Genomic DNA, 19088 nt, shown 5'->3' with positions numbered 1-19088 from the left:
ACAAAACAACCATTAAATTCTTACTGCTTTTGTCACAAGGGCTCCTAAATTAATCTAAGTGATTGTTAACTCATTAGAAAATGAGGCCATAAAAGGCCAAAGCCAAACAAACTCCTGGCCCCATAAAAAGCTGAGTATGTTTCTCTTTTAATAGTTTCGTCATGAAATAGCAGATTATCCCTCAAGGCCAGGATGTTTATACACTAGATCTTTGTGACCAGATCAACAACAATTGCTGGGATTTGATGTAACCACTTGAATGGGCTCAATTAAATCCTAAATCTCTCAAATTTAAGAATAAATAAGGGAACAGAATTTTTACCAGAGAAAACCTAAATAAAGCTACCTTGATTAATTTATTCTTGGTTGACTTTAAAAATCACTAATTTTAGATGCTACCCAGTTGGACAGTATATCATTAGTTTTCTACCAGATTTTCTGTAGATAACATTTCTAATATGTGTATTATAATTAAGTTTCCTAGGTTATTTTGCAATAATTTAAAGGCTACTTTGGTTAAAAAAATAATTTTTTGGTCCTGCAAATATCTGATGTAACTTGAAAAAAAAGAGTAATTTTTGGACAACTTTGCTCTACTCTTCTGTCTCATCATCTGCTACTTTCGTCTTGGGTCAGAGTTATTCAATATTGAATGCAGCTGTGGTGATCATCATGGGGGGAATGTTTTGTTCAAAACTATAATTCAAGGATAGTTTAATCTACGTTTGTCTAAAAACATCAGACTATAAATGGAAGGCAAAGGAGTACCCTAGTTCCAGGAAGTGCTCCTTGTATTCCCAGAAAAGAATGTTCCTCCCCTCCTTGAGCTTCACTCTCCATTACTTTAATAAACATGCCCTTCCTATTTTAATTTCCTTTCAAAGCAGTCTCCACACTAACCCAGAGGCAGTAGCCACAGGCACTCCCATGATGCTTTCCCTTCCTCTGCATCAGAAGCCCTTAACAAAAGCCCTACCTGGGAATTTTCTTCTGGCCTTTGTACATTACTATCTCTAAGTATTACTATCACTAAGTGCAGGACCTATATTCTGAAATTCCTTTCAACTATCTCACTACCTCTTTCCTTCTCCCTACTTTTTCAGGTCACTCTACAGTATGGATTCATTGGCTTTTATACATTTGGAAGATCTACCCACAGGTCTGAATTTTTCAAAAGTATATGCACAAATGTACACAGAATGAAATGTAATGAATTGGCTCTGTTGGACATTCCCATGGATGCCTTTTACCTACCTTTAATGTAAAATTTTTCCAGAGGAGAACTGTTAATTGATTGACTGTCAACTGATTCATCCTTCTACAAAAATTATGTGCTCAACTCTAAGAATGAAAGGTTCCTTTCTTTATTATTTCCTTCTTTGTTTCTTTCTTTCTTTTCTTTCTTTCTTTCTTGGTTTTACAATGGTAAGTTACCTAAAATGTGAGCAATAAACAAAATGGGATTCTTTTTACTACTTTTTAATCAAAAATTGGTGAAATTATATATCTGAAGTAAAGCAAATTGTATTGTTACTAACATTTTCTACTATTTTTTAAATATATAATAAAGATTGTTAATGATACAGCCATAGACACAAGCCTCTTCTGGTTTGCACCTGTGATGGGAATGGAGCCAGTGCTCTGGATCCCCACCCACTCAGCCCACACCCAGGTGCAGCTTGACCAACAGTTGTTCTGACATATCTAGGATCACAGATGAGACTCCAATCCCCACCCTAGCCAGAGACACACACTCCTTCCAATTTGTACCTGCTCCTGGAGTGGAGCTGGTGCTCTGTATCCCCACCCACTCAACCGAGATGCAGCTTGATCCCCAGGTGTTCTGACACATCCAGGATCACAGGTGAGACCCCCAAACCCTGCCCCAATACCTGGCATAACTGTGACCCCTGAGACCCAGGGATGCAGGGACCCAGCCCAGCCAGAGGCCCAGGCTTCCAGTTTGCATCTGCACTGGGAGCAGAGCCTGTGCTCTGAATCCCCACCCACTCACCCCACACCCAGATGCAGCTTGACCCCAGGATCACAGAATCACAGGCACACAGGAAGGAGGGACATGCTCCATTCAGAGACAGCAAGGCCAGTTAACACCAGAGATAACCAGATGGTGAAAGGCAAGTGCAAGAACCTAAGGAACAGAAACCAATACTATTTGGCAACATCAGGGCTTATTTCTCCCACCACAGCAAGCCATGGATGCCCCAACACACCTGAAAAGCAAGATTCAGATATAAAATCCCATCTCATGAAGATTATAGAGGGCTTTAAGAAGAACATAAATAACTCTCTTAAAGAAATACAGGAGAGCACAAGTAAATAAGTAGAAGCCCTCAAAGAGGAAACACATAAATCTCTTAAAAGAAATTCAGGATAACACAATCAAACAGGTGAAGGAATTGAACAAAACCATCCAGAATCTAAAAATGGAAATCGAAACATTAAAGAAAACACAAAGGAAGACAACCCTGGAGGTGGAAAACCTAGAAAAAAGAGTAGGAGTCACAGAAGTAGGCATCACCAACAGAATACAAGAGATAGAAGAGAGAATCTCAGGCATAGAAGATACCATAGAAGACATTGACACAACAGTCAAAGAAAATACAAAAAGCAAAAAGCTCCTAACTAAAAACATTCCAAAAGAATAATAGGCATAGAAAAGAGTAAATATTCCCAATTTAAAGGGCCAGCAAACATCCTCAAGAAAATTATAGAAGAAAACTTCCCTAGCCTAAAGAATGAGATGCCCATAACCATACAAGATGGGACCAGAAAAGAAATTCCTCCCGTCACATAATAATTAAAACACCAAATGTACAGAACAAAGAAAGAATATTGAAAGCAGTAAGGGAAAAAGGTCAAGTAACATATAAGGGCAGACCTATCAGTATTATACCAGGCTTCTCAGCAGAGACTCTAAAAGCCAGATGATCTTGGGCAGATGTCATACAGACAGACCCCAAGAGAACAAAAATGCCAGTCCAGGCTACTATACCCAGCAAAACTCTCAATCAACATAGATGGAGAAATCAAGATATTCCATGACAAAACCAAATTTAAACAATATTTTTTCACTAATAAAGCCCTAAGGAGGATAAGAGAAGGAGAACTCCAATATAAGGAGGGAAACTACACCCAAGAAAACTAAGAAATTAATCTTCTCACAGCAAACTCAAAGAAAAGAACCACACAAGCATAATTCCACCTCTAACAACAAAAATAACAGGAAACAACAATCATTGGTCCTTAATATTTCTCAAAATCAATGGACTCAATTCCTCAATAAAAAAGACATAGGCTAACAGACTGGATACATAAACAGGACCCAGCATTTTGCTGCATGCAGCAAACATACCTCAGTGACAAAGACAGACACGACCTCAAAGTAAAAGGCTGGAAAAAAAATTCCAAGGAAATGGCCCCAAGAAACAAGCTGGAGTAGTCATTTGAATATCCAATAAAACTGACTTTCAACCAAAAGTTATCAAAAAAGACGGAGAAGAGTAGGAGAGCCAAATACAGGAAATGCCTGAGGATGTAAGTGCTCTGAAGTGCTCTCATGGTGCTCCCTGCAGCTGCACCTTTCCGTAAAGATTGTGGAGGAATGCTTGAGAACCACCTTTGCCCAGGAGATAGAAGCAGATGAGATTTTGCTGCCACCAATGCATTATTTTACCACCCACATCTCTCTCTCTCTCTCTCTCTCTCTCTCTCTCTCTCTCTCTCTCTCTCTCTCTCTCTCTCCTATCCCACCCTAAGGAAAAAAAAAAAGATGGAGACGGACATGACCTACATACTCATCAATCAAAGAAAAAATCCACCAAGAACTCTCAATTTTTAAAATATATGCCCCAAGTGCAAGGGCACCCACATTTATAAAATAAATGTTACTGAAGATCAAAGCACCCATTGAACCTCACACAATCATAGTAGGAGACTTCAACACCCCTCTCTCACCAATGGACAGATCATGAAAACAGTAACGAAACAGAGACACAGTGAAACAAGCAGAAGTTATGAACCAAATGGATTTAACAGATATCTACAGAACATTTCACCCTAAAACAAAAGAATATTTATGGTACTTCTTAAAAATCGATCATATAATTGGACAGAAAGCAAACCTTAACAGATACAAGAACATTGAATTAAAACCATGTATTCTACCAGACCACCACAAACTAAAGCTGATCTTCAATAACAAGAAAAAAAAAAAAAAAACAGAAGTCCCACATACACATGGAAGCTGAACAATGCTCTACTCAATGATAACTTGGTTAGGGAAAAAATAAAGAAATTAAAGACTTTTTAGAATTTAATGAAAATGAAGCCACAACATACCCAAACTTGTGGGACACAATGAAAGCAATGCTAAGAGGAAAACTCATAGCTCTGAGTGCTTCCATAAAGAAATTGGAGAGTGCATATAGTAGCAGCTTAACAGCACATCTGAAAGGTCTAGAACAAAAAGAAGCAAATATGCCCCAGAGGAGTAGGGGCAGGAAATAAACTCAGGGCTAAAATCAACCAAGTAGAAACAAAGAGAATTATACAAAGAATCAACAAAATTAGGAGCTGGTTCTTTGAGAAAATCAACAAGATCGATAAACTCTTAGCGAAACTAACTAGAGGGCACAGAGAGACAGTATCAAAGTTAATAAAATCAGGAATGAAAAGGGAAGCATACAAACAGAAACTGATGAAATTCAAAAATCATCAGATTCTTCTACAAAAGTCTACTCAACAAAACTGGAAAATCTAGATGAAATGGATGATTTTCTAGACAGATACCAGGTACCAAAGTTAAATCAGGATCAAAGAAAACATCTAAACAGTCCCTTAACTCCTAAGAAAATAGAATCTGTCATTAGAAGTCTCCCAACCAAAAAAAAAAAAAAAAAAAAAAAGCCCAGGACCAGATGGTTTTTGTGAAGAATTCTAGCAGATTTTCAAAGAAGGCCTAATTCTAATACTTCTCAAACTATTCCACAAAATAGAAACAGAAGGAACACTACCAATTCTTTCTATGAAGTCACAGTTACGCTGATACCTAAACCATGCAAAGATCCAACAAAGAAAGAGAACTTCAGGCCAATTTTCCTATGAATACTGATGCAAAAATACTCTATAAAATTCTCACAAACCAAATCCAAGAACTCATAAAAATCATCATTATCCATGATCAAGTAGGCTCATCCCAGGAGTGCAGGGATGGTTCAATATATGGGAATCCATCAATGTAATCCACTATATAAACAAACTCAAAGGAAAAAAAAACTTACATGATCATCTCATTAGATGCTGAAAAAGCCTTTAACAAAAAACAATTCCCCTTCATGTTAAAAATACTGGAGAGATCACGAATTCAAGGTCCATACCTAAACATAATAAAAGCAATGTACAGCAAACCAACAGCCAACTTCAAACTAAATGGAAACTCAAAGCAATCCCATTAAAATCAGGGACCAAAGGCTGCCCATTCTCCCCCATCTATTCAATATAGTACTCGAAGTTCTAGCCAGAGCAATTAGACAACAAAAGGACATCAAAGGGAAACAAATTGGGAAGGAGGAAATCAAGATATGACTATTTGCAGATGATATGATAGTATGTATAAGCCACCCCAAAATTTCCACCACAAAAATCCTACAACTAATAAACAACTTCAGCAGAGAGGGTGGGTATAAAATTAACTCTAACTAATCAGTAGCCTTCTGCTACTCAAAGGCTAAATGAGTTGAGAAATCAATTAGGGAAACAACACCCTTCAAAATAAACACAAATAATATAAAATATCTTGGTGTGACTCTAACCAAGCAAGTGAAAGATCTGTATGACAAGAACTTCAAGTCCCTGAAGAAAAAAATTGAAGATCTCAGTAGATGGAAAGATCTTCCATGCTCATGGATTGGCAGGATTAATATAGTAAAAATGGCCATCTTACTGAAAGCAATCTACAGATTCAATGCAATCCCCATCAAAATTCCAAGTCAATTCTTCATAGAGTTAGAAAGAGAAATTTGCAAATTCATTTGGAATAACAAAAACCCAGGATAGTGAAAACTATTCTCAACAATAAAAGAACTTCTGGGGGAATCACCATCCCTGACCTCAAGTTGTACCACATACAGAGCAATAGTGATAAAACCTGCATGGAATTGGTACAGAGACAGGCAGATAGATTAATGGAATAGAATTGAAGACCCAGAAATAAACCCACACATCTTTGGTCACTTGATCTTTGAAAAAAAAGCTAAAACCATGCAGTGGAAAAAAAGACAGCATTTTCAACAAATGGTGCTGGTTTAACTGGAGGTCAGTATGTAGAACAATGCAAATAGATATGCTGAATCTAATAGGAGAGTGGGAAAGAGCCTTGAACACATTGGCACAGGGGAAATTTTCCTGAACAGAAAAACCAAAGGTTCATGCTCAACAATTGACAAGTGGGACCTCATAAAATTGAAAAGCTTCTGTAAGGCAAAAGATATTGTCAATAGGTCAAAAAGGCAAACTACAGATTGGGAAAAGATCTTTACCAAACCTACATCTCATTTGATAGAAGGCTAATATCCAAAATATACAAAGAAGTCAAGAAGTTAAGACTCCAGAGAACCAAGATTTTTTTTTTTTAAAAAAAAGGATACAGAGCTAAACAGAGAATTATCAACTGAGAATGGCTGAGAAGCACTTAAAGAAATGTTCAGCACCCTTAGTCATCAGGGAAAGGCAAATCAAAATGACCCTGAGATTCCACCTCATACCAATCAGAATGGCTAAGATCAAACACACAGGTGACAGCAGATGCTGGAGAAAGGAACACTCCTCCACTGCTAGTGGGACTGCAAGCTGGTACAACCACCACTTTGGAAATCAATTGGCAGTTCTTGAAAAAAAATTGTAAATAGTTCTACCTGAAGACCCAGCTATACAACTACTGAATATATATCCAAAAGATGCTCCTCCAACATATAACAAGGACATATGCTCTGCTATGTTTATAACAGTCTTATTTATAATAGCCAGAACCTGGAAACAACCCAGATGTCCCTCAACAGAAGAATAAGTACAGAAAATGTATATTTACACAATGGAGTACTACTCAGCTATTAAAAACAATGACTTCATCAAATTTGCAGACAAATGGATAGAACTAGAAAAAAAATCATCCTGAATGAGGTACCCCAGTCACCCCATTGTGAGATATTAGCCCAAAAGCTCACAATGTCCATGATACAAACCACAGACTATATGGAACTTAGGAGGAAGGAAGATCAGGGTGTGGATGTTTCAGTCCTACATAGAGGAGGAAACAGGATGATCTTGGGAGGTGGAGGGAGGAGGGAACTGGAAGGGGGAGGAAAAAGGAGGAGGAGGATCAGGTAGTAGAGAGGGGACGATGAGAGAGAGGTACAGAGGGTCAGGAAATCAAATAAAAATATGTAGCAGTAGGGGATGAAGAACTGGGGGTACCCACTGGAGGGTCCCAGATGCCAGGGAAGCGAGAGGCTCCCAGGACCTAAGGGGGATTGACTGTTGCCAAAATGTGTAGAAAAGGGGAGATAGAACCTGTAGAGATCACCTCTAATAGATAGGCACAGCCCCCAGTCAAGGGATGGGGCCACCAACCCATCTCAAAGTTTTTAAGGTTCCTGTCCAAAGGAAAGTCAGAGACAAAAAAATGGAGCAGACTGAAGGAAGGGCCATCTCATCCCACCTCGGGACCCATCCTGTCTGCAGACACCAAATCCTGACACAGTTGCTCTTGCCAAGAGGTGCTTGCTGACAGGAACCTGGTGTGGCTGTTCCCTGGAGGTCTGCCAGCACCTGACCAGTGCAGATGTGGATGCTAACAGCCAACCAAGACTGAGCTCAGGGACCCAGGTGAGGGGAGCTGGTGGAAGGACTAGAGGAGCAGAGGGGGATTTCAGCTCTATAGGAAGAACAATGTCGGCTGGTCAGACCACCCAGTGCTCCCAGGGACTAGACCATCAACCAAGGAGTGTACAGGGAGGGATCCATGGCTCCAGATACGTATGTAGCAGAGGATAGCCTTGTATGATATCAATGGGAGGGGAGGCCTGTGATTTTGTGGAGGTTTAATGCCCCAGAGTAGGGGGATGCTAGAAAAGTGAAGAGGGTGTGGGTGGTGTGTGGGGGAGCATACTCATAAAGGCAAATAGGAGGGGGGAGAGGGTGGATGGGATGGGGGGCTTTGTGGAAGGAGATATCATTTGAGATGTAAACAAACTCTATAGTGAACTTTTTGGCATGGCTGTGTGAGGTCAGTATCTTTTTCTGACAGCAAAACAGCTATTTCACTGCTAAAAATCTAAAAATATAACATTAGTAGGTATGGTGGCACACACTTTTAATCCCAGCACTCAGAGGAAGCCAGACTGGTCTACATCATCTGTTCTCGGCCAATGAGGGCTACATAATAAGATCCTATCTGACAACTAAAACACAACCATTAAAAGCTTCTAATTGACTTAGGAGCATAACAGAGTGGAGAAATGTTTATTCGAGATAATCTACTAGAGTTTGGAAAGAATATCAAGTCAGTGCATTTGTATTGTCTTACCCTCCTGGCCCCCCATCTTCTCCCATCTCACTCCATACTACCTCTATTTTTGAGAAAATGTGACTGAGGTTGGGGCCTCTTCAAGTCTCTCAATATAATATTGGGATTGTACCCCATGAGAGGAGAGTGCTGAAGATGTCCCAGTTAGGTTAAATACTCAGTGTTTTTATCTCAGTACTTTGATCCATTATGCATCTTTCCACTGACCGCTACCACTGGCCTCAAACCAAAGATTTGCCTGCCTCTGCTTGGATTAAAAGCATGTACCACCATGCCTGGCTTACAATGCTATTATTGTTTAAATTATATTATAGTCTCTATGGATTACCACTGCACAATAAATTTTTTTTAATGTGTAAATTTTTCCCATTAGATGATAAGGAAGTGAATACATATTCAATGCCCACTATTTCTTGACTGAAGTGGTATAATGGTTATTTTTTTATTGGATATTTTCTTTATTTACATTTCAAATGTTATCCTCTTTCCTGATTTCCCTCCCTCCCAGAAACACCCTATCACATCCTCCCTCCCACTTCTATGAGGGTGTTCCTCTACCTACCCACTTACTCCCTCCTCCCCACCCTCCATTCCCTTACACTGGGGCATCTATTGAGCCTTAACAGAACCACGGACGTCTTCTCCCATTGATGCATGACAAGGCCATCCTCTGCTACATATGCAGCTGGAGCCATGTGGACTCCTTTGTTGATGGATTAGTTCCTGGGAGTTCTGGGGGATCTGGTTGGTTGATACTGTTGTTTTTCCTATGGGGTTGTAAACCCATTCAACTCCTTCCTTCAGTCCTTTCTCTAACTCCTCTACTGGGGCCCCCAAACTCAGTCCAATGGTTGGCTGCAAACATCCACCTCTGTATTTGTAAGGCACTGGCAGGGCCTCTCAGGAGACTGCCATATCAGGCTCCTTTCAGCATGCACTTCTTGGCATCCACAATAGTGTCTGGGTTTGGTAACTGTATATGGGATGAATCCCCAGGTGGGACAGTCTCTGGATGGCCTTTTCTTCAGTCTCTGCTCTACACTTTATCTCCATATTTGCTCCCGTGAGTATTTTGTTCTCCTGCTAAGAAGGACCAAAGCATCCCCACTTTGGTCTTCCTTCTTCTTGAGCTTTATGTGGTCTGTGAATTGTATCCTGGTTATTTGGAGCTTTTGGTTAATTACATTTAAAGTTTTAATTATTATTTTTGAGAGAGCAAAAAAAGCAAAACTTGCCTGTAACATGTAAACCTCTAGCTTGTACACATTGTCCCCTATCAGCCAGCATGCTTCCCTTTCCCCAGACATTGAAAACTATTCTTAAAGTTGGTTGATCTTGTAAAACTTGCTGTTCTTGCAAAGGCAGAATACATATAATGTGTTGGTTTTTTTTTTTTCTCTTTATAAGCCCTGGGCTGAGACGGCTAAATGCCGCATCATGGGAGTGCTCTTAGATGCGGCCCTGATATCAGTATTTAAATAAAAAGCTTCTGATTAGTTAACATTTTAATAATATACTGGTGAGACGCCGAACAACTCCAGACCCATAACACTCAGAATATAATCATATCACTTGCAACAACATAGAGTGAACTAAATTATCATGTTAAGTGAAACAAGCCAGGCACAGAAAGACTAAGTGTACTCTTGTATGTAGGATATAAAAAGAAATTATTTCATGGACACAGAGATGGTTCCCAGAGGGAGAAGACAGGTGTAGGATTGGGGTGGATAAGGAATATTGATTAGTGGGTACTGAGCTATAGTCAAGTAGAAGTATGAAGTACTGGTTCTAAACAGAGATAACTACAATATACCTGATAATTCAAAGACTTAGAGAGAAAGAATAGACAAGCATATTTAAGAAATCTAATAAAAATACTGGTTTTTCATATTTAATTTTCTCAAGTAATGGCACCTACTTATCTAAGATATACAATAAAATTGACAAAGGTTGACCAAAGTTTTCTGAAAAGTACAGAAAAAGAAAAATTAGTGACATCAGTTCTGGGTAAGTTCTTTAACTGTCAGCATTCAATCAAGACCCAGAATTAGATTTCATGGAGCAGAGAATAGACCATGACAAGAATTCAGGAGCAAAGAGTCCCACATACTTCGCAGGATAGTTAAAAGTTTTCTTGCTTTTGTGGAAAATGGTCAAGGAGCAACTTTCTTTTCCTAGAAAGCACAGAATTATGGAGGAACTAGTAGCTTTTGCTTTTCTAACAGAAGATTTTCCTTTTTTTCTTTTCAAAAGCTGACCCAGCTAAGCCACGGGTCATTAAATTAAATTTCCTAAGGTGGTGCGACATTGTACTCTGTGCAGTCCTACCCATTCAGTTCTCCAACACACACGGGGGAATGGTAGGGAGGCGAGCAACTTGCCCTCTAGCCTATTACCTTTAACCTCCCGTAACCTTACACCGTTAGCTGGGCTCTGACATCACCCCAACAACTTAAATGGGAAATGACAGGAGCTACCATGGTCAAACTGCTCTTCCAAAACTTGAGCTGTTCCTCAGTAAGCTACAGCCCAGACCTCAAATGTACTTCAAACCTCTCTCAGTGTGAGTTGTCAGCTAGGGAGCTTAGGAAGCCCTAAACTCTGACACTCACCACTCAGAGCTAGCAACCGCTTCCACAGCCCCTGTTTCCTCCACTGAGTCGCTGCTGGGCTCCAGTCTTTCCTGAGCAGCACTTCCGCTCAACACCCTCAACACCAGAATCAACCGCTCTGCTCTGCGCAGACTCCCTGGGCAGGAGCCGAGGCCAACCGGAAGTGCGGAGGCGGGGCAAGAGGCCCAGTAGCGGAAGGCAGTGCTTGGGATGTGTGGGAGGACCTAAGAGCCTTATTCATCCTATAGTAATGTAGCAATTTAAGGTTTTTCAGGGTTTTTTGTTGTTGTTCTTAAAGTATTTATTTTAAATTTATCTACCTTAATTTTATGTGCATTGGTGTTTTGCCTGTATGTATGTCTATGTGAGAGTGTCAGCTCTTGCTTGGAGTTACCGACAGTTGTTGCGAACTGCCATGTGGATGCTGGGATTTGAAACCGGGTCTTTTTTTTTTTTTTTTTGGTTTTTCGAGACAGGGTTTCTCTGTGTAGCCCTGGCTGTCCTGGAACTCACTTTGTAGACCAGGCTGTCCTGGTACTGCCCTTAACTGCTGAGCCACCTTCCAGGCCCAAGTTTTTCTTAATCTAGATGAAGACTTGTCGGTGTCTGGTTTTTCAAATATCTGAATTTTGTTTTTTCTGATTTTTCTCCTTTGTCAATTCTTGGTTTTGTTGTTTTGCTAGTTTATGCTTTTCCTACTTTTCTACTTGTGTTAGGCGTGCAGTTCGATTCTTGATTTAAAAGTATTTTGTTGCTGTTTTTGAAGACTTCATTTATAGCTACACATTTTTCTCAGCTCTGCTTTGCTTTTGAAAGTTTGGTATGTTTTGATCTTATTTCATTTTCTGAAGACATTTTGTAATTTGTTTTCTTGTTTTGACTCATAATTAGTAGTATTTTACTTTCAAATACTTGCGAAATTTCCACTATTTGATCTGTTGTTGATTTCTAGTTTTATTAAATAAGTTATCCAATAAGTTTTATTAGATAAGGCACACAGTAAGATTTCATTATTGTTAAGTAGAGGCTTAAAGTTTTAGAGGCTTTTCTTTTTAGAGCTGGGAATCAAAATCAGGTGCTTGCTGTTCAAGTGCTCTGCCACAGAACCAAGTCACCAATCTACTTGAGAAGGATATATCTTCTATTATTATTTGTTTCAGTGTTCATCATGGGTATGTCTAAGTTCCTATTGGAGTACTGTGCTGTTCATGATGGCAATCAAGAAGGTGTTTTTATTGTTCAATTTATACCCTATGTATATATGTCGTAAGGCCAAAACAGAACCATAGCTTTCCCCACGCAGTAAACAGGAAAGCTATGGATATAGCTTTAGCAATCAAGAGCAATGACTATTTCCTCAGGAATCAATCATACCTTTCTGTTGACTCCCATTAAGGTACACATACCTAGGTAGCCAAAGGAAAAGCTACAGAGTACATTCATAGCCCTAGAGCTTGATAAAAATAAAATCCTTCTTTATATAAAAAGAACAGTGTCTTCTGTATACAATTAAAACCATTTTAATTACATTTTATTTATTTGGGGTAGGGACATGTCACATGAATGTGGAGGTCAGAGAGGTCTTATTCTTTATTACAGGGGAAGCAAGAATAGAAACAAAAACACGTTATTTTCAAAATATCCCACTGATCCCATCCACGCACTTCATTTTCTTTCTTTAATCACTGAGGTAAAAGACCATTATTTTGAATTTTGGAAACAATAATTTCAAACTTTAACATTAATTTAACTTAGACATAGCAGGGAATAAGCTGATGTGTGTTTATGCACATATATTTATGTGAATGTTTGTGGCAAATTTGACTTGTTTGGGGTTTGTGCTCTTATTTACAGCTGCTAAAACTAATGCATTTCTACTTGCCAAATCTGATGACACCATCACTGTTAGATGTTTATACTCAAGTACTTAGACCATCTAAGAATGGGTCCTTACAAAAAAGAGTGCTGCTCTTTCATTTTTCTAGGAAAGAAAAACAGCTCTAAGAAATGTTTTTAGATTTAGACATATCGGAAACAGGACATTCAGCTATATCTTCAGTGAAAGGACACATTTTTTTTTCTCTCAGGGAAGTATTTATTACACAAATATTTACATGAAGATTCACAAGCACAGGATGACCTTCCCATCGACCCAGCTGTAGGAAAAAAAAAAAGAAAGAAAGAAAGAAAGAAAGAAAGAAAGAAAGAAAGAAAGAAAGACAGAAAGAAAGACAGAAAGAAAGAAAAAGAAAAACGAAAAGTCAATATTACTCTTTGTAACTGAATCTCAAGGAACTTCTGTCTCATAATCACTTCCTGTCTTGGTCGGCAAAAGACAAGAAGACTTGGTCCAGGGTGATCTGACTGATGGAATAGTCTTCTAAATTGTATTGTTCCTTTGCTTTCTCCAAAATGCCAAACACCTTAAACAACAACAAAAGCATGCAGTTGCTATTGAAGACTCCCTCTAGCTCCCAGAGGAGCCTCTCCCCCCGCCCCCACCCCAATTTCTGTCAGGTACATTAAATTAGACAACAAGACCAGAAGGGCAAAATCAGAAAGCAGAAGAACCAGGTGGTTGAGAAGTGGAGGAGGTAGTTCTTTGTCTCCTTTTTTTTTGATGGACCTGGACTGATAATGGAATTTGAGGGTAGTCATCAAAGACGTTTACACGCTAAGGCATTTCAAGAGGAATATTCACAAATATGAAATTCACACTACCAGGCACAGTTCCACTCCCTGGATCTCAAGTACCCACATTGTTAGTGTGCCCGTAACATGCATTGGTAAAAGGGCACAGTTTCTGATCACCTTTCCCCAGCTGTTGTTCTTTCTGGGAATGCAGTAATTGAGAATCCCTTGATTCTCTTGCTGTAATTCACTACCTATGACAGGAAAATAGGACAGGTGAGTATTTTTACAAAGTTCTTTTTAGATGATCAAAATAGTACTGTTATCTGTTTACTGTTATATATCATACAAAGGTGAATAGTTGGGCTTAACATAGGAGATGTGGTCCCCCTCCCCAACCTGCTCTCTTTGGTATATATTAAATATTTTTAAAGACTTTAGAACTAATTAAATAAAAGTCTTATTGTAGGGAATTGACAGAAACTATTGAAGCTTTTAAACCCCGTAAACAGTCAACTTGTGTGCCCAATGTAAAAGTTTGAGTTTTAAAATACTAATATATTTATTCCTAAACACAATGCTGAGTATTGATAGGATTTCCTGGTTATGTGTGTATGAGGGCACAGTTTGGGAAGAGGAAGAAGGACAAGTATGATGGTTGAGATGGAATGATCCCATAGGTTCATATATTAGAATAATTGGTTGATTGTAGCTGGTCTTTGCTACTTTGTGAGTTCCTTCTTTTCTCACCCCTTATCTCCTCCATCTTCACCCCTATCACTGGATAGGAGAGAAAGAAGGATAGAGGAGGCAGGGGGAAGGGACAGAGAGATATATCTGAGTCTAATTTCTTTCTCCTTGTTTCTTTGAGCTCTACTAACAAACAACAAACCACCACCCTGAATGACCAACAGCCAACCCCACACCCTACGCGCCTCTCATGGCATTTATATACTCTCTGAAAAGTTCCCAGAATTCCAAATGTCTCACAAACTATCTGCAGCTGACAAAACCAAGCCTCTGTTAGAGCATGAGGCAAATCATAGCCAGCTGTTGCAAAGCAGCCCCATATCCCTCCTTATACCTGGGATTAAAATGAAAACATATCCTTATAATATTTTTGTGTTTTTTAAGGAAACTTAAATTTCAGAATTCTCACTTCAATCTCTAGTTGGTGGAGCTGTTTGGGAAGGATTAAGAAATGTGGCCTTGTGTTGGAGCAGCTATGCCACAAAGGTGGGCTATGATGTTTCAAAAGATCACACTATGCCCAGGTAGTCCTCTTTCTCTCTCTGCCTTGTGCTTGTAGATCAGAATGTAAAGCTCTTAGTGACTGCTCTGGAACCATGTTATCTGCTATCATGTTCCCTGCCACGGTGGTCATGGACACTAATGTTTTACAACTGTAAGCCCCTATTAAATGCTTTCTTTTATGAGTTGTCTTGCTCATGGTGTTTGTTATGGCCACAGAAAAGTAACTATGACAAAATGTCTCATTCTCATGATTACACCATGTCCTTCCACATGCAAGGAAAATCATGCACAGAAATCACCAGTCATGCTACTGTGATCTTGTTGTTTTTTACAGGTAAGACTCTATGAACATGATTAGTGGGAAGAAATGCATTTATAACTAACAGTGATGATATGTATAGTAAAGCTTGTGTATCTGGCTTTAAGCAATGTATTGCAAAATCTTCGTGTCTGGCTTTGAATGAAATGTTTCAGCCAAGCCTTTGCTATGTTTGGGTCAATTATTAGAGGCTGCAGTGTTGTTATGAGACTGTTTGAAACGTGAAGAAGTGTCCTCTCTCTAGAGAATCTGCACTTGGTGCTATGTGAGAACAGCTGCACCAACCTTGGTCCTAAACACTCCTGGCAAGCCTGGAATTTTTTCCTTTTGATTATGGCTAGCCACGGTCAAATGGGACTGAGATCTGTGTGGATTGTCTGCTCTCATGGGCAGCAAAGGCAAGAGAACTTTGGTAGTTGAAACCTTTCCCAGCCCCAATTAATGTTTGAATGTTTGTATAATGTTTGAATAAAGTAACTGGAGTGAGCTACCTGGGTGTCAGTCCTTTCCAAAAAGGCTGAACCCCTCTGTGCCTTCAGAAAATGAAGGCTTAGCATCTTGGTGCGTCTTTCTCTCTACTGTGGCAACTACAGCTGACATCAACCAGTAATTAACCTATGCAAATTTGTAAATCACTACAACTCTAATTAAGCTGGATTCAAAATGTTTTAAAGAAATAGTACATGTTTGAAATGTGTGTGGATTTGGTTAATATTAATCTTAATGTATGCATTATTGTGATGATCATGTAGAGCTCTTTTATTGTGGCATATTTCAAATATAAAGCATAATAAAGTATTTAAAACAAGCACTGATTAAAAAGAAATCACCCCATCTAGGTCAAATAATACTCATTCATTGTCAGGTGCAATGTCCCAGCACCAGAACAATAAGCAGTATCTCCCATCAGTACTGAAGGCATTTTCATATTTTCATTTTGTCTACTTACTTATTTAAATTAACATAAGAACTGATGTAATAATGAAGTATGTATGCATGTGGAAGGGCTAAATTGAGTTAATATAGTTTATTTGGGTCTGGAGATAGCTCAATGGTTAGAAGCAGTTGGTCTTGTAGAAGTCCTGAGTACAGTTCTCAGGACCAACAGGACAGCTCATACCCTCTTTTGACCTCTTTGAGCACCAAGCACATGACTAGTACACAGACATGTACATGTATATGCAAATAAAACACACACACACACTTAAAAATAAATAAATCTAAAAAATTATGGTATCTCAACTTTTTATGTTTATAATAGAGTATTAAGAGTATAATATGATAACTATAGTCATAGATCCAGAGTGCTGGGATAAAGGTGTGTACCACCACTGCCTGGCTTCCCTGTGGTCTTAAATGACGTTTGCTACTGTCTTGCAGAGGATTTCTTTGCCATTCTCAGTAGAGACGTGAGTCTGAGATTTTTTGAAGTGTTCATGACTAGTTTTGGCATTAAATTTGAAAGTGTTGTCTTTCAAAAGTACCTAATATGCTCCTGCTCTTTATCCTTTAAGTAGTAGTGCAGTGAGAAGGATCCACACTTGGAGTCTCATCTTTTATGACAGATTCATTGCCCACTAAGCCATCACAGGTCAAAGACAGGAGATCAGCCATGCCAAACTCTGTACAAGACCCTGCCTCCAAACATAGGGTAGACAGAGATAAAGATACCCAACCTCAACTTTTGACCTCTATATATTCATGCACACATGGTATACACCTGCACACATATGTATGCACACATACAGAATACACAGCACATTTGCTTAGGAAGATAATAAGCACATTCTTTTGTTGCATACTTCTGTGTGAGTCAGGGGGAAATCCTACTTACTGAAGTCAATGCTAAAGTGATTATTTGGTTTTCCTCACATCTTTTCTCCATGTCTGTTCTACCACTGATTATTAAAATGTATTTTCAAACTTATAGTCCCATGGTATAATTAATAATATTTTATAGCCCAAAAGGTGAAATTCCAACTCAACAGCCTGACACACACCAGTAAGCCTGTAAGAGTTTGCTACCCATTGTTACTATATCTGTGCTTTTCAGTTAGGAAAGAGGCTGAGAAAGAGAACATAGTTGCTACCATTGCTCTGTGGACAGAGAGGTGATTTACTGAGTTTAATACTCATGAGCAGAAGGATTTTTGTCAGGAGAGACATATCTGCTAGAGCTTGCTTACAGTTCAAAATCATGTACTGGCACAACTTGCCAAAATCCTGAACAAGATGCTTAATGAGAAGGCGAATAGTGAGTATCCTCTAAAAGATTTTTTTTGGCATGGGCAATATTTGAAAATAATGAGAATTATGTTAAGTATGGCTTTAGAGGTATAATTTATATGGATAGAACAAATGTGAGGAGACCCTGGAAGTAGATGGCAGAGTTTGGTGACAGACTCTGCAGTTGCAGTAGCAAAGGAAATATTAAGATCACTGGGTATCAGTAACACAGGGATACTACATTAAAACATAAACCTTGTGAGTAGTGAGAACAAAACATGAAATTTAACATATTTCTAACACTGTTGGGACAAGTTAACATACCTGGAAATGTCAGTGTGATGAAATTTTTAAATTCATCTAATGTTTCTCCAGACTTGACCTTGGTCTTCAGAATATAAATATTACCAAACTTGTTCTTGAGGTACTGAGGACTACCCAGGCATGTGAGCTTCCCATGCGCCATTATGGATAGCCTTGTACAAAGGGCTTCACATTCTTCCATGCTTGCAAAATAAAGAAACAGAACATGAAACTAAGATGTTCTGTGAAGATAACATGCATTTAATCATTGCCAGGATCTTGTTATCAACCACAAGTTGCATTTTCCAATCACCAAGTTCATGTTTAGGAAGTATGTTGTGTGTGTGTGTGTGTGTGTGTGTGTGTGTGTGTGTAGGAGGGATGCACATGTACATATGTATGTGCTTGTGGAGGCCAGAGGCCAATATCAGGTATCATTCCTTAACCACCACCTGCCTTGTCTTAGTGGGACCTGAGGTGAGGGTCGCTGATTTAGGCTAGGCTGCCTGGTCAGTAAGGCCCAGGGATCTACCTGTTTCTGTCTAGCACTGAGATTATTACTATACACAATCATACCAAGCTTTAAGCATTTTAAAAATAATTTCTTTATTTTTATTTATATAGATATTTTGCTTGTATGCATTTCTGTACAGTGTGTGTGTGTGTTTATGTGTGTGTGTGCAGTGCCCATGAAGGCTGTTGGATTCCCTGGGACTAGAGTCATATAGATGGCTATGAACTGCCATGTAGATACTGGGAATTGAACCTGGGTTCTCTGGAAAAGCAGCTTAACTGATCTTACTGCTGAGTAATCTCTCCAGCCCCCAAGCCCAGGGTGTTTGTTTGTTTGTTTTTATGTAGGTTCTGGGATCCAGCTCAGGCACTCACATTACATAGCAAGCACTTTACTAATTGAGCTATCTTCCCAAGGCGTGAAAATACATATTTTCAAAGGATAAAAATAACAGAACACCAAGTCCTCAAATGGAATATATCTCTAACTTTCTGAGGATTCTTGGCTATTCCATTTATTAGGGTTAATATGAATTTTAATTCCTAAAAATAAATCATTATTCAATCAAATATACACTTAATATTCCTGGCCCCAAATAATTGGCCAGTATAGCTACCATAATTC

General features: G+C 39.0%; 2 protein-coding genes across 4 annotated transcripts in view; both read right to left on the bottom strand.

Moving 5' to 3' along the window:
* Positions 1–1398, bottom strand: part of LOC110299107 (ATP-binding cassette sub-family A member 3-like) — a 118417-nt gene extending 117019 nt beyond the window's left edge. For 2 of the 3 annotated variants that reach the window (XM_029479129.1, XM_029479130.1), the window contains exon 1: positions 1255–1398. In XM_029479129.1, coding sequence (XP_029334989.1) covers positions 1255–1314 — 60 coding nt within the window. In that variant the 5' untranslated portion in view covers positions 1315–1398. The remainder of the gene's footprint in view (positions 1–1254) is intronic. The other variant, XM_029479131.1, reaches the window with a different exon arrangement.
* Positions 1399–13504: 12106 nt separating this feature from the next.
* LOC110299272 (ATP-binding cassette sub-family A member 3-like) overlaps positions 13505–19088 on the bottom strand; it is a 76917-nt gene continuing 71333 nt past the window's right edge. Inside the window, exons 30-32 of the mRNA XM_021168935.2 lie at positions 17972–18153; positions 14029–14102; positions 13505–13640 (exon numbers count right to left, since the gene is read on the bottom strand). Of these exons, the coding sequence (XP_021024594.1) occupies positions 13527–13640; positions 14029–14102; positions 17972–18153 (370 nt within the window). The 3' untranslated portion in view covers positions 13505–13526. The remainder of the gene's footprint in view (positions 13641–14028; positions 14103–17971; positions 18154–19088) is intronic.

Source organism: Mus caroli, chromosome 7 (assembly GCF_900094665.2).
Source record: "Mus caroli chromosome 7, CAROLI_EIJ_v1.1, whole genome shotgun sequence".
In the NCBI taxonomy this organism is placed as follows: domain Eukaryota; kingdom Metazoa; phylum Chordata; class Mammalia; order Rodentia; family Muridae; genus Mus; species Mus caroli.
Note: the sequence above shows the minus strand (reverse complement) of the source record. Positions and strands in the feature narration are given on the sequence as shown.